Source organism: Talaromyces rugulosus, chromosome V, assembly GCF_013368755.1.
Source record: "Talaromyces rugulosus chromosome V, complete sequence".
Lineage (NCBI taxonomy): Eukaryota > Fungi > Ascomycota > Eurotiomycetes > Eurotiales > Trichocomaceae > Talaromyces > Talaromyces rugulosus.
Genome location: NC_049565.1, coordinates 3237031 through 3251253, shown reverse-complemented (window position 1 = coordinate 3251253; position 14223 = coordinate 3237031). Strand labels below are relative to the sequence as shown.

The 14223-nt window shown below is 44.6% G+C and overlaps 5 protein-coding genes across 5 annotated transcripts; 4 read left to right on the top strand and 1 right to left on the bottom strand.

The window, feature by feature from the left end:
- Nucleotides 1-98: 98 nt before the first annotated feature.
- Nucleotides 99-2052, bottom strand: TRUGW13939_09679 (uncharacterized protein; the record flags this gene model as incomplete). Its single annotated transcript, XM_035492799.1, has 3 exons — nt 99-145; nt 208-336; nt 1068-2052. 3 exons carry the CDS (start codon nt 2050-2052, stop codon nt 99-101), a joined length of 1161 nt encoding a protein of 386 aa, XP_035348692.1.
- A 2454-nt stretch (nt 2053-4506) lies between these two features.
- Nucleotides 4507-5052, top strand: TRUGW13939_09678 (uncharacterized protein; the record flags this gene model as incomplete). Its single annotated transcript, XM_035492798.1, has 1 exon — nt 4507-5052. One exon carries the CDS (start codon nt 4507-4509, stop codon nt 5050-5052), a length of 546 nt encoding a protein of 181 aa, XP_035348691.1.
- A 1140-nt stretch (nt 5053-6192) lies between these two features.
- TRUGW13939_09677 (uncharacterized protein) lies at nt 6193-6543 on the top strand (the record flags this gene model as incomplete). The annotated part of the gene is made up of 1 exon (XM_035492797.1): nt 6193-6543. One exon carries the CDS (start codon nt 6193-6195, stop codon nt 6541-6543), a length of 351 nt encoding a protein of 116 aa, XP_035348690.1.
- A 1838-nt stretch (nt 6544-8381) lies between these two features.
- On the top strand, nt 8382-10003 carry TRUGW13939_09676 (uncharacterized protein; the record flags this gene model as incomplete). Its single annotated transcript, XM_035492796.1, has 3 exons — nt 8382-8602; nt 8661-9687; nt 9749-10003. The coding sequence occupies 3 exons, from the start codon at nt 8382-8384 to the stop codon at nt 10001-10003; spliced, it is 1503 nt and encodes a 500-aa protein (XP_035348689.1).
- Nucleotides 10004-10966: 963 nt separating this feature from the next.
- TRUGW13939_09675 (uncharacterized protein) lies at nt 10967-12803 on the top strand (the record flags this gene model as incomplete). Its single annotated transcript, XM_035492795.1, has 5 exons — nt 10967-11161; nt 11221-11829; nt 11917-12018; nt 12089-12491; nt 12622-12803. 5 exons carry the CDS (start codon nt 10967-10969, stop codon nt 12801-12803), a joined length of 1491 nt encoding a protein of 496 aa, XP_035348688.1.
- Nucleotides 12804-14223: the final 1420 nt, after the last annotated feature.

Genomic DNA, 14223 nt, shown 5'->3' with positions numbered 1-14223 from the left:
TGGCCCCAATAAGTGCTATCTGCACCTCAGGCTTCGGTTTCGCAGGCTTGGCTTGTTTCTGGCGGTGTACTGGATTTGCCTTTTCCTCGGAGAGGTCATTACGCGCGCTGCTCAACTGTTGGTTCATCTTTGCCAACGCCACGAGCTGTTCCTTTCGGTGGCTGGTCCAACGTGATCTGGGGATAGTATCCACAGGTGTAGTCTCACATAGTGCTTCACCAGTAGCCTCCTGTCTGATTTCTTCATTAAAGAGACCATCTCGTCGATCGGCATCCTTCTGATGCTCTGTGGAAACTTTCTTCGGTCGGGAGAGGATTGCTTTGGGGATAAAGAGGTCTTGCTTGGACAACAGCTCATCCTTCAGGGAAACCTCTTCTGGCCAGAGTAACCGATGATGGCGACAGTCTATCAAGACACCGTGCTCTGCCATCCACATTCGTCCAAGGATGACATCATGTTTCCCTAGCTCTACTATCAGGAAAGGAAGATGCTGCTGTACTCGTCCTTGTATCTTCAAAGTCAGGCGTATTAGGTGTGTAATCGGTGCGGCTGTCTTGCCGTCATACCCTTTCACTGCACAGGGTTGTTCCAAGGGGATTACGTGAGTTTGGAAATGGCGTGCGAGCTTCTCGGCAAGAAAAATATCAAGGAAAGCGTAACCATTTGCTCCAGTGTCCATTAACGCTTTGGTGGCAATAGAAAGTCCATTCTTAGCTAATCGAATAGGTGAGACTAGACTATCCTGCTCTCTCCCCAATAACTGGGAAAGGTCCAAAGATGATAAATCAACACTCGCAATGCCTAGAGAGGAGTCTTTCCCTAGGCATGGTCGTTTTCCGACTGACTCTCCGGTGGGCTGACTTCCTCAAGATTCTTCAGCTCTGGTGCTTTCTTCTTCAGAGGGCAATCAAATGCTCTGTGCCCTGGCAACTTGCAGTTAAAGCACTTGTTCTCCTCCATCAGCTTCTTTCGTTCCAACCACGGTAGGCCTTCTGATCCATTCTTCGCTTTCGGAGTTGCTGGATTTGGGTAGCTCTCGCCAGGTCTAGGGTATGTATCGGTCTTACGTGGGCGTGCACGCTTCTCGCTGGTGTTGATCTGCTCGAGACGATTGGCAGTGGTGCTGCATTCCTTGACGAATTCCTGGTACGAGACGCGTGGGTCGTTACTCTCTTTGATCATTGCGCGCTGCAACTCAAAGGACAACTTGTAGAACAGGTCCTCTTTCCACTCGCTAGTGGCCAAGCCTGCATCCTGAGCAAGCAGTACGAATTGCGAGAGAAAAGGCTGGAACTTGGTGTCTCTCATCATGAGGCGTCGCAGTTCCATCTTGGCGTTGATGACCCTATTGGCGTCCTGGTACAGGGTACGAAGGTGGTCAAAGATGTCGTCCACATCATGATATCGATCAGGCGAGTCCTTTCTCATGCGAGCAAGCAGGTGATTCGCTGCTTCTCCTTTGCACATGCTCTTCACATAGGCCATGCGTGCCTGGGCAGTAGGATAGTGGTCAGCGTTGGCTTCGAGCTTCCCTTCGACATCGATAAGCCACGACTCAAACTTAGGGTCCTTCCCATCCACCAGCACCTGCCCATCTGGCAACTTGGTACTCTTGGTGTGCTTCCCTTCTGGAGCTGGAGTACCCCACCCAGTCCTGTCGGCTCTATCCTGAGCGGTGTCGCGCTCCTCAATGAGCTCCCTCATAGCAGCTGTCTGGTCACGGATGGTCTGCTTGAGGTTGGCGACTTCGACCATCAGGCTCTGCTGTTCTTTCTCGTTCTGGATCCTCAGATCCTCTGCTTGCTGTGCACTCTTGTCCTGCTGTTCGTACATCCGGTCGAACAACCTCTGGGGATCAGTGCGGCAAAGCGACAAAAATTCTTGTTCGTTCATCTGTGTAGGCGACAGATGTTCATCCAGCTCAAGGTCCTCCAGACCAAAGGTCAAACGACGTCCCGGTGCTTCGCTCGACTCGTTTGCCCCCATCGGGTCTGCCTGTGCCTCTTGCACTGGCCCTTGGCGATCCTCACCCATGCTTACTGGTCGTACCATCTTGGTCTTCCAGGCTCAGCGGTGATACAATAAAAGGATCAAGACGTAGCTTGAGCGATAGTCAGATTGCTGACACTGCTGTACAAGCTTTGCAGTCTTGAGTAAAAGATAAAGGAAGTGATGTTTGGTTTTATGTGACGACGAGTCGATTCCTATCCTCTAAGAGTACTCAGCAACGAGAAAACCAAACATGAGAAGGGAAAGAGGAAGAGAAAGAACCTCCCCCGCTAGTTACATGAGAAATATTCCTTTGTGTGCGTCAGTCTATTCCCTTTATGGTTCCGCATGAGGTTATTCCCATCTCAGTACCGCTCTCGGTTCCCTTTCCCTGGTGGTGCCTCAGGCCGCCACTGCTGGTTCCCGAGGCCTGGGTCAGGACCGTCACAGTTGTAATTATACTTAGCTAGGGTTATTAATATAGAGTAGTATATAACTAGATACTATTCTTTATCCTTATATAGTTAAGATAGAACTGTGGTCACTACTCTATCTAACATGTCTATTTCTACGCGGGTTTAGTGATTAAGATTATAATAAGCTAGTACTGAGACTTCTAATAATTTCTTTTTTAGATTTTTAAATATTTCTTCGCACTTTTTATTCTATATAAATAGAATATTAGTTTAAGTAAGATAATATAATAGCTTTATAGTTTAGCTGTAGGCCTTTATAAACTTTTAATAAAAATTATAAAAACTAAGGAATAACTATACTTCTAAAACTGTTATTAACGTCTTTTAGAAAAAGATAATCTTAATTTTTACTAGATCAACCTCTATTCTCTCTAAGATAATAATAAAGCCTAGATACTTAATCAATATAATATAAAACTTATATTTTTTGATACTAGCTTGTAGTTCTACCTCTCAGAGTCTCTCCAACACTTATTATATATATATCTTATACTCTAGCTTGTTCTTGCTATATATTAATAGATTATTGATAAATATAATTATAAACTGGTTAAGGTAGTTTATGAAGATATTATTAATTAATTATTGAAATATTGTTAATCTATTGATAAGGCTAAACAGTATTATTTTATACTTAAAAATACTATATCAACAATAGAAGATAATTAGATCTGTAAAGTCTGGGTGTATTTAGATTTAGTAGAATCTCTGTCTAATATTTAGCTTAGTAAAGATCTTTATTGTAAAGTGCGTGGTGTCTGAAAGACTTATATATGAGGGAGTTGGAACCTACTGGGCTCCGAGGGGGTTCCTACTAGGAGTCGAGGCAGTATATAAAGTAAATAGAGATGGGTTATATTGATATAGAATAAACCGCTTGAGCCCCTTCATCCTGGGGGATGGGGTCTCAAGCTTATAAGCCTGATCTAGATGAGATCCTACTTCCTAACAGGGTTATATTCACCGAGCATGAGGGGTAGATGTATCCTTTGTGATGTATCAACTCAATCCGCGGAGGATATGCAGGCCTTTGTAAGCTGGATTGGCATCCCCAAGCCTGGCACTTCACAATCTATCCCTCCTGGAAAGGATCGTCCTCAAGACCTTGTATCTGTAGGTTGGAAATAGACTTCCGCATAACCCATTTTGGGTCGAAGGTCACGACCCAAAACCCAACCCGGTCTGGGTCTGGGTCGAAGCTTCATAACCCAGGCCCAACCCAGGCCCAGTCACTGGGGCCCCAGAAAACCCAGAAATAACCCATTTCGACCCAGTTCCGGCATAAATTATGGTATAATTATTTAAATTACACGCCGTCATTTTTCCCGTTTTGATGTTTACACTGAAATAGAACACTTTCTACCAGGAAATCAATGAAATCTTTAAGGAATTTCTTAAATATGAAAAGGGCATATCGAATTCACTGTTGCTTATCTTTTACAATGCCTCGTTCTACATGGAAAGGCCGTATCTACGGTGTGGTGGGAAAATGCACATCTATCGTCGTACCGATGTAGTTATATATGTTAAACATATATTCACACATTATACATTTCTACATGAATCAAATAAATATTTCGGGGAATATTAGAATGTATTGAACTGTTTAAATGTTCTACTGTTGTCAGAATATCAAACCGTTCTATTGATAATTCCGACGCTTGTCAGAATACCTAGATATCTACATTTAAGTCGAAGGCTTCAACTTTGAAAGTAGGACGGGATGAATTTTTTTGGCTAGGCTTGGGGAAACTGGGGTGGGAATTGGGGTTTGACTGGGGTTTGACTGGGCCTTGACTGGGTTCTCTGGGTTGTCTCTGGGCTATTACTGGGTTATTACAGGGATAATGCATTAGGTCCACATAATATCAGTATACCAAACCAATGAATGAGAGGACAAGGATTCATTCCATCTGACATATCAATTAACTTGACTTTCTCATTTTTCTCATTTTTCTAATTGTAGTGCTTTTCCATCTCAGTATGTTATTCATATTTTCCCTTTACCTCTCCCCTTCGTGATGCTTACATATCTTTTGTCATGTCTCAAAGCCAGCTTTCCGACTTCACATCGTCACTTTATAGTGGAGATATTGATGATCTTCCATCTCTCTCAACGCAACAAATCACTCCATCCGCAAGTCATCATACAATTGATTCTGGCTTCCACCGGCCAGATGACCTCCTCGTTCCTCCTTCTTTGATACGTGTTGGACCTGATCGCCGGAATAGGTTTGTTCTCTACGACAAGATGTCACACAACGAGTTTATCGACTGGTGGTTACAGACGGACTATGGGCGGAAAAGAAAGATCAACTGGGATTCACATCGCCACACGGTGATCTGGAATAGCTACAACCAGGTTGCTGAGGGTGTAGATGGCACACCAAAGGTCATGTGCAAACGCTGTGGAAAGATTCTTGAGCATCCTTATTCCCTGAGTCTGAACAGTTCCGGCAAAGCGCAGTATCACGGCACATCAACAATCCAGAAACATCTGAAGACAGCTGGGTGCCTACGGTCGGAGAAGGGAAAGAAGGCAGAGATTACAAAGTTTCTCCAAAAAGAGGTATGTTTTAGACTGTGAAACGATACTTAGATACTAATCTATGGTATGTCTTCCTAGGGCGAAATCTCAGCAGATATACCCTTTTTACAAGAGGACTGGGAAGACGATATCTTGCAATTCCTGACTCTCAATCGGCTACCATTCCACCTCATCGAGCATCCATCATTTAAGCGGATTATCTACAAAGCGCGTTCTGCTCTTGTCGCTCCAGTGATCCCGTCTGCCGATACAATCCGTCGCCGATTAGGGAGCTTGGTCAAAGACCGGCAGCAGCGGGTTCTTCGTACGCTACCTGCTGGTTCAAAGATATCTATTGCGCTTGACTGTTGGACATCTCCATTCTCGCAGGCATTTATGGCGATCACTGGTTATTTTATCGACAGTGATTGGGTTTATCGTGAGGTGCTTCTTGGTTTTAAGCCACTTCACGGTACACATACGGGGTCTTACTTAAGTGGTGTTCTGATGGAAACCCTGGTAGAGAACAACATTGAAGATAGAGTGTTTGGGCTGACCACAGATAATGCATCAAACAATAAGGCATTAGCTGCGTCTCTCCAACAAGCTTTATCAGATGGTGTCATTATTACACGAATACCATGCCTTGCCCATGTTATCCAGCTCAGTCTTAATCAGCTTCTTGTTCGGATTAAGGCAGTTCCATCCAATGAATCCGCGGAGACAAAGTGGACAGAGAGTCAGTCCAGGCTGGTTCAAGAGAATGCGAAGCAATGTCAGATCTCTTCTACATTGAACAAAGTACGTTATCTTGCAATTTATATAAATGCAAGCCCCCAGCGCCGAGAGACATTCTACAATCTTCAGACAACAAACGTCAAGATTGTTCCCATCCAAGATGTGAAAACACGATGGAATTCTACATTTCTTATGCTTCGCCGGGCCAAACGGCTACGTGCTATCTTCTCTTTATTTTGTGCAGAGTATGACTGTGAGGAGATGCTACTTAGCGAGCACGAGTGGCGCCAAATTGACTATCTTCTCTGTATCACTGAGCCGTTCTTCGATTATACAACCCAGTTATCAAAGACTCGAGACGTCACTGCCCACTATGTGTTCAAGATTTACAACCGACTTTTTGATCATCTTGAGCGATCACAGACACAGCTACAACGGAAGCGTGTCCCATGGAAGAAACAAATGCTGGACGCACTGGACGCTGGACGGACCAAGCTTGATGAGTACTACGCTCAAACCGATACTATTCGAGGGCATATCTATGCCGTCAGTACGATGCTTGCACCAGTGAATAAATTTAGATTCTTTCTCTCTAGCGATTGGGATCAGAAGTGGCGAGATATCTATCGCAACGCCTTTCAGCAAGCCCTCATCCCATACCAAGCGCAAGTAAAAAGTCAAAGCCAGGATGCATACAGCTCTCACACTGCAGCTCAACCAAGCTCAAGGCTGGAGGAGATGCTTGATGGAAAGGATATACAGCCACGAGCGATGACTGATGAAATTAGTCAATATCTTGATAGTGGTCAGTGATTATCCACTACCTATGTATTGCTAGTTCACTAATCTTAAACTAGATACTGTTTCTGTTGGGCCACTTATCTTTTGGAAAGAGCATCAATATCGCTTTCCAGCTATTGCCGCCCTTGCGCGAGATGCGCTCTCCTTCCCAGCCACTGGTGCAGGAGTGGAACGCCTCTTTAATACTGCTCGAGATGTTTGTCACTATCGTCGTGGGAGAATGAAGACCGAGACGATTGAGGAGTTGATGATGTTTCTTTGTACATCCAAATTCGATATAGAGGCACAGGAAGCAAAGCTTCTTGAAAAATTCTTCTCACAGGATGAGCTTGAGGCGGCGAAAGAAGAAAGGGAAGAGAAGCTTAACAAGGATGAGATCAATCCAATTAGTGATACAGAGGAGCAAGAGGATGAGCTAGAAAATGGACCAGAGAATGAAATGGAGGATATAGGACTAGATACGACTTTCTTATCTGCTGCTGAACCAGATAGTCCAGGCTCACCGTCATTACCACCAACCTGTACACAGACACGGGTATCAGGGCGGAAACGTAAGAGCCGGGAAGATGATATATTTGAATATCATTAGTTAAATATGTAAATTCTAAATAAAGGCTTTTCTTTTACCTTTTTTCCTAATAAATCTGTAAAGTAAATACTCAAAAATACAACTACAAAATGCATAAGTTATGCAATTAGAATTCTTGGTATATTTGTTATGTTTGTAACCCAATTTGGGGCCCCAGGCCCAGTACTGGGTTACCCAGTCCAACCCAGACCCATTACTGGGTCGACATGTTTGACCCAAAACCCAACCCAGTCTGGGTTGGGTCTGGGTTGGGTCTGGGTTTTACTGGGTCGTGCGGAAGACTATTCAAGATCCAATTTGCCATCCCTAGAAGACATCATAATATCAGAGCCATGGTTATCCATTGCATAGGTGACCCGATGGTTCTTGCCCAGTGTCAATTTGATGGCGCCCTCGATAAAGAGATTCGGTCCGAATTTGTGTCGAAATGTTTGACCGTCAATATTGGCCAGAATTTTATCCAGAACCACCTCTGACTGCCTCCAGCCAGCTCACGCCCTGAGAGGGCCTGAATGATCAGTTACATCTCCAAAGGCAAAGATAGGGAGGGGGGTCTTCTTGCGGGTCAGTAGAATCAAATACTTGTAACATTGGTCGAACTAGAATGCGGGAGTCCTCCTTCGAAAAGGTGTTGGAATAGACACCAGCGAGAACGGATGAATTAGGCCCTGTCCTGGATGCGAGTGACGATTCCAGCAGGAGCTCCTTTAGCAACACCATCCTAGGGAATGAAAGACATGTGCTTATGCCCTGTTAAAACGGAATAACGTGGGAAATTGAATGAGTAGTTGAGGTGAGAGTTCTTTTCGATCCACATAGTCTTGTATCCAGTTGGCAGTGTCTCGGCCAACCGGTACGTATTCCCTGCCCCTTATCCCTGGTATGCCTTCACCCACTCAACGGGTGTAACATTATAATAGCCCTTCAGGCAGCAAAATAAATGGATACTAGATCACAAAGACAGATTATATCCGCAAAACGGTACGAAAGTTTGCTGTGAGCGGAAGTTCCGCGGAGGTGTGCTATGAGAGCCCAACCTCAAGGTAAGCTTGTAGTCCAGGATTTCTTCCCGTGGTGCTCCGTGGAATAAGTCCATACCTTGGTCACATTATATTTTCAGTTTCATGTTCTTATAAAGCAGTTCCCTCAATTTTTTCTTCACTCACTTACACAGGAAATCCAACCACCCGCTATCCCTCGGACTACTTTCGAAGTTCAGGACCTGGCACCCCAGGGACTACACCCGAGAGCTGAAATAAAAATGGGCGAGCCAAGGACCGAAGTTTTCGAGTCGACTGCGCTGGCTTCGCTCCACACCGATATTGAGCACGATTCTGCTGCCATCAAGACACCCGATGAGGACAAGTCAAGTGATCCGGATGTGGTCGATTTCGAGCGAGATGACCCTGCCAATCCGAGAAACTGGTCGACAGGAAAGAAGTCCTTCAACCTTACGGTCGTGTCCTTGATAACACTCCTCTCGTACGAAGAGCTTCCCCCCTCAAACTCGCACAGCAGACTAACGCCAGAATCTTCGCAGACCAACCACCTCTACCGTCTCTTCTCCGATATCTCCTGCCATCATGAAGCACTTCAACACAACAAATGAGATGGTCGGAGCTTTTGTAACTACAGTATTCTTGCTTGGCTACGTATTTGGTCCTTGTATCATTGCACCCATGTCAGAGATGTACGGCAGAGCTATTCTTTACAAGGTCTGCATCGTGCTTTTCATTGTCTTCAATGTGGCTTGTGCCTTGGCACCTAGTATGGGAACTCTCATCATTTTTAGACTGCTTGCTGGCATCATGGGTTCCTGCCCCATCACACTTGGTGCCGGCTCGGTCGCCGATATGACTACAGCTGAAAAGCGAGCCGGAGCCATGTCAGGCTACGTGATTGGCACTATTCTAGGTCCTTCGCTTGGACCAATCATCGGTGGATACGTGAGCCCTGATAAAGGATGGCGGTGGGCATTTTGGCTCATGGCTATTCTCTTGGGTGCGATAGCAATTCCGGTGATGTTACTTGCAGAGTCGTACCCTTATGTGATCCTGAAACGCAAGACAGAGAAGTTGCGCAGTGAGACCGGAAATATGCATCTACGGTCAGCATTGGATACCGGCAAGACACCACGTCAGCTGTTTGCCTTCTCCATCTGGCGTCCACTGAAAATGCTCATGTCACCGATTGTGTTCTTGCTATCGCTCTATTGTGCGCTCGTCTACACCTTTCTTTACCTGTGTTTCACCACTTTCCCGGTACTTTTAAACGATGAGTACCGATTTGGAAGTGGGCCGTCGGGCCTGGCGACTCTGGGGTTGGGAGTTGGTTCTATTTTGGGGCTATTTATTTCCGGTGGCAGCTCAGACAAGATCTCCAAGTATTTGACTAAGAAGCATGGAGGAGAGGCCAAGCCAGAGTACCGACTCCCCGTGCTGATTATCGGTGCCTTCTTCACACCCATTGGTCTGTTCTGGTACGGATGGACAGCATACTACCACACTCACTGGATTCTTCCTATCATTGGCACAGGATTTATTGGTGCCGGAATGCTTATTGCCTTTGTGAGTGGAAATAGGACTGATTTGATACCGATGAAATGTCCGTGGGCTAACTTCATGCAAGATGGCCACCACTATGTACGTCGTCGATGCCTTCACGATGTATGCAGCCTCAGTGACGGCCTCAAACGCCATCTTTCGTTGTCTCTTTGCAGCTTTGATCCCACTAGCTGGCCCTTCTATGTACACAAAATTAGGCTATGGCTGGGGAAATTCGCTCTTGGGGTTTCTTGGTGTCGCTTTCATACCGGTTCCCGTGATTTTCTACCGCTACGGCGAGCGCATTCGCAAATCCAAGATGTTCAACGTTGAGTTCTGACGATGTCAATTCCCAGTCTGTACCAATATTCTTGCATCTAAGTTAGCTATGGACTTTCTTTGGCTGGTATATTGATAATATGTGACGGCACGTTGCTTCAATCGACTATTATAAGCTGAAGGAGAATGAAAGAAGGTGAAAAGAACGACAAACGAGGTTGAATCTGGTTTGGCTTTGCTAGGCAACAATACATCGTCTTATAACAACCGAACCGTCATAAATACCAGTATTCAGGTGGCAATTGCGAGACTTACACCCTTGCCTACTGTGACACTGGCATCCAAGGTCAGGTAATAGGCCCTGAGGCAGGCTACTAATTATAACTTTGTATGTATTTGTTTCCATATGATCTAGTTCAGGACAAAATTAATTAATCTTTACTTTATAATATATTCCTAGTCACTATCGTAGAGAAACAGTGACTATAAATTATTATGGTTTAAGATTAGCTTTATTAATGCTAAAAGAATCGTACTGAAAGGAAACATTTCCTTGAAATTTGCTATGCCTCCCTAATATAAACGCAACAAGGTCCTTAGATGCTAGCTTGTAACCTATCTAGCTTTGTAATATCAAGCGCACACTTTAGTTATCAGCTATAGACTAAGAGCTACAAGGCACTCCTGGTCTATACGTATATAATAAAGGGATCAGATAGCAGCCTCCACTATTCTAGAGCTGTCTCTCTTACAGTAAGACAACGGGCGGGCAGGGGCGAGAAACATGTACCACTCGTGGGTGGTCCGCGGGTTATCCGTGGAACAAAGCAGATTGTCCGCGGAACAAACGGGGTATAGATTTGCTTTATAAAAGTAACATCGACCTTATTGTAAAGCACTTTTCATCTCTCTCAATCTATCTCAAGAATCGTTTACTATCTTATACGACCAGAATTGGACAGCTTTTACCTCTACTTTGTTTTAGTATTTCTAATCTTGTCTTTAAGAAGACTAATCAGCAGCTATGTCTCGACATCTAAGTGATGCAATAAAAGTCCACGAGTTCATGTCTTACCAGACATTGATAGGCACGGCTACCATTCTCGTTGTATCGCTGCTCGTCCGTCTATTCAGAAGCAACAGAAATCTCAAATTTCCTCCCCTTCGTGACTCTACTTCAAAGGGACTTGGCAGAATCCTCTCCGAAGCTTATTCCGAGGTACGACCTTGGAGCTACTCTATAACTACATACACTTATCGAAACACCTCGGCGTTTAGCACCCTAAGTCCCTATTTGTCCTTAATGCGGCCCATCACCCAACTGTCGTTCTGCCTATCTTGCTTCTGGACGAAGTCAAGTCCCTACCTGAACATCAACTCAGCTTGGCCGAGTCATTTTACCATCATTTCTTCGGCCAATATACATCTATAGGACTGCCACCTGCAGGAGCAATAAAAGCCATCAGACTTGATCTGACAAACAATATTGCCAGTAGTCTAGATCGTCTACAAGACGAATGCGCATATGCCTTCTCTACCGGAGTACCTGAATGCCCAGCTAACACCTGGACACCTGTTCACGTCTATCCAGTGCTGACACGAACAATTGCATTGTTATCCGGCAGAGTATTTGTGGGTTTACCTCTGTCGCGCAATGACAAATGGATCAATCTCACAGTTAATTATACTCTGGACGCTTTTCACTGTCTCTCAAAGCTAAGAGGCTATAAAAATTTCGTGCGACCCTTCGTTGCACCATTTCTTGCAGAGACCAAGGCCATTCGCAGACACTTCGCTGATGCTAAGACCCTCCTTAAGCCAGTCTTAGAGCAAAGACTAAAAGATATGGCAACTCCTGGCTTCCAACCGCCTAGTGATTTACTGGAGGTTAGTTCTATAAGGAAAATTATCTGCTGCTTGCTTTCACATTGTCGATTGAGCTTGTGTTCATGACTAACCTCTCTTGTTTGACAGTGGGTTATTAAACAAGCTGGTGAAGATGGCAAGTCATTGGATTATCAAGTGAATTCTCAGATTCTTGTAAGCTTGGCTGCGATTCATACTACTAGCCAACAAGTATGTCATAAATGGTTTTTTTTTTTTTGTAAATCCTTAATGAGCACAAGTACTAATTCCCGTGCCACAGCTTGTGCATACCATCTATGATCTTGCACTGCGACCAGAATATGTCGCACCTCTTCGTGAAGAGCTTGAAAAAATCCTTGCAGAAAACAATGGAGCTCTTGGGAAACAATCAATGGCAAAGCTGAAGAAGATGGACTCATTTCTGAAAGAAGTCCAGAGGGTGAACCCAATAAGCATGCTTTCAATGACTCGGTATACTACATCCACTCTAAAGCTCTCGACCGGCGATACCCTTCCAAAGGGGACACACACAGCTTTCTCCTTGGCCGGAGTTTCAAGAGACCCATCGATTTGGGACAACGCAGGCGAATTTGATGGGTTTCGTTTTGCAAAACTACGCGAGAGACCTGGACAGGAACATTCTCATCAATTTGTTACTACAGGAAAAACTTCTTTTGCTTTTGGTATAGTTATCCTCTCTACTACTCACTCATATACCCTTGCTTGTTTTTCCTCCAACAACATCTCTCAAATACCTAGCAAATACGTAGTTGCGAGATGATAAAATTAATGCTGTCTCTGACTTTGAACCAGGCCACGGAACCCATGCATGCCCAGGACGATTCTTCGCAAGCAATGAGATGAAGGTAATATTGGCACACATAATACTGCACTACGATATCCAGATCTCAGAGCGACCAGAAAATATATACAGCAGTACTGAAATTACGCCTAACCCGATGGCAAAAGTGATGTTCCGTAGGCGAAAAATGTGAAGCCTATATTGTCACGGCTTGGTACCCTCTGGCAACGGGCTAAGCGAGGCGGCGAGCTGTACACTGGAGTTGGTTCTGATTTTTTTTATCTTGCTTCTACGCCTTTGTTCATCCTGTGACTTGAATTATATTGTGGAAAGTAAGAGATAGCAGTAAGTATATGTTTAGATATATAATGTTGTTTTACGTTAATTTGGCCGTCACATCTCCATAGGCAAATAAAGGAGAGATGAACGGGAAGGGAAGGCTTGAGAACGAAAACTAATAGGATAGTTCCATTGGCTTCTCTATCCCTTGTGTGTTTTTTACTGTGGCTGTTTACCAGGCCAAACCACTGGCTGTGGGCTTGAAGGAACAGCTCCATTATAGGAGGGCTGCGCTCACGCTTCACGACGTCAGCTGGTTTTTTATAAAAGGAGCACCACACGAGCGCTGCTCACATACTTTTACGGCGCCACTTGTCTGTCGTAGAAAATTTGAATTAGACGACGAAAATATGCTTTTAATTGAATCCTAGAAGTTGATAGGAAACATCGATGCCTTAGTAGGGCAGCACGCTTGTGAGAGCCATGCTAGAAAGAATTAGAGGTAGGAGTTAGGACACAGAGTCTAGTCCTCTCTACCATGCTTGCTTTACTGGGCTCGTAGTACCTGCAGAAAATCTCATTTGCAAGGGAGCGGACCTCAATGCGCAGGGCGACCAGAAATGGAGAATCTGACACAGGATTGATCGATATGCGGCGGCTTGATGATCTTGCTTGAAGTTGGAATGCTGAAAGAAAAATTAGATGGTTTTCTCTGGAGCTGAAGTATGCCATATATTCCAGCATTCCCTATTATAACAGAGCACCATCATGGTTCATGCACACCGGCGTCGCACACGACCGTGGCAGTACACCTAGGAATCCAACCATCGGTCGGTATCAGAACTATTGGCGTTCCTACGAGAGTGCCACATAACAAATTTGCAGTAACCTCCCTATAAATCCAAGGTAACCGGCTGCATTGTTTATATCTATTATTATTTTCATATACAAAATGCGGCTACGCGTGCCAAATTCTATACCTAGGTAGCAGTAATCAGTCTGGCTACCTATGTTTGATTTCCTAGTTAAGAAAGCATGCGCTTTCTATGTAATGATTTTCAACGGTTGCGAGCGCTGAGCGGTTATAAGAATTTATGCTCAGAAGAAGTGACCAAACTCAATTTAATATAGAGCACTATAAATGTTTGATAATAATTTATTGATAGCTCTCATTGTCATCAGATGGCAACGTGGCCGAGTTGGTTATGGTACGATTCCCGCTGTCGCTTTCTCTGTAAACACTCTCTAATTCTCAAATAGGCGCTAGACTCAAGTTCTCAAGCTTACCCAAAGTCAACTTTGGATTCTAGTATCGAAAGATGCGCGTGTTCGAG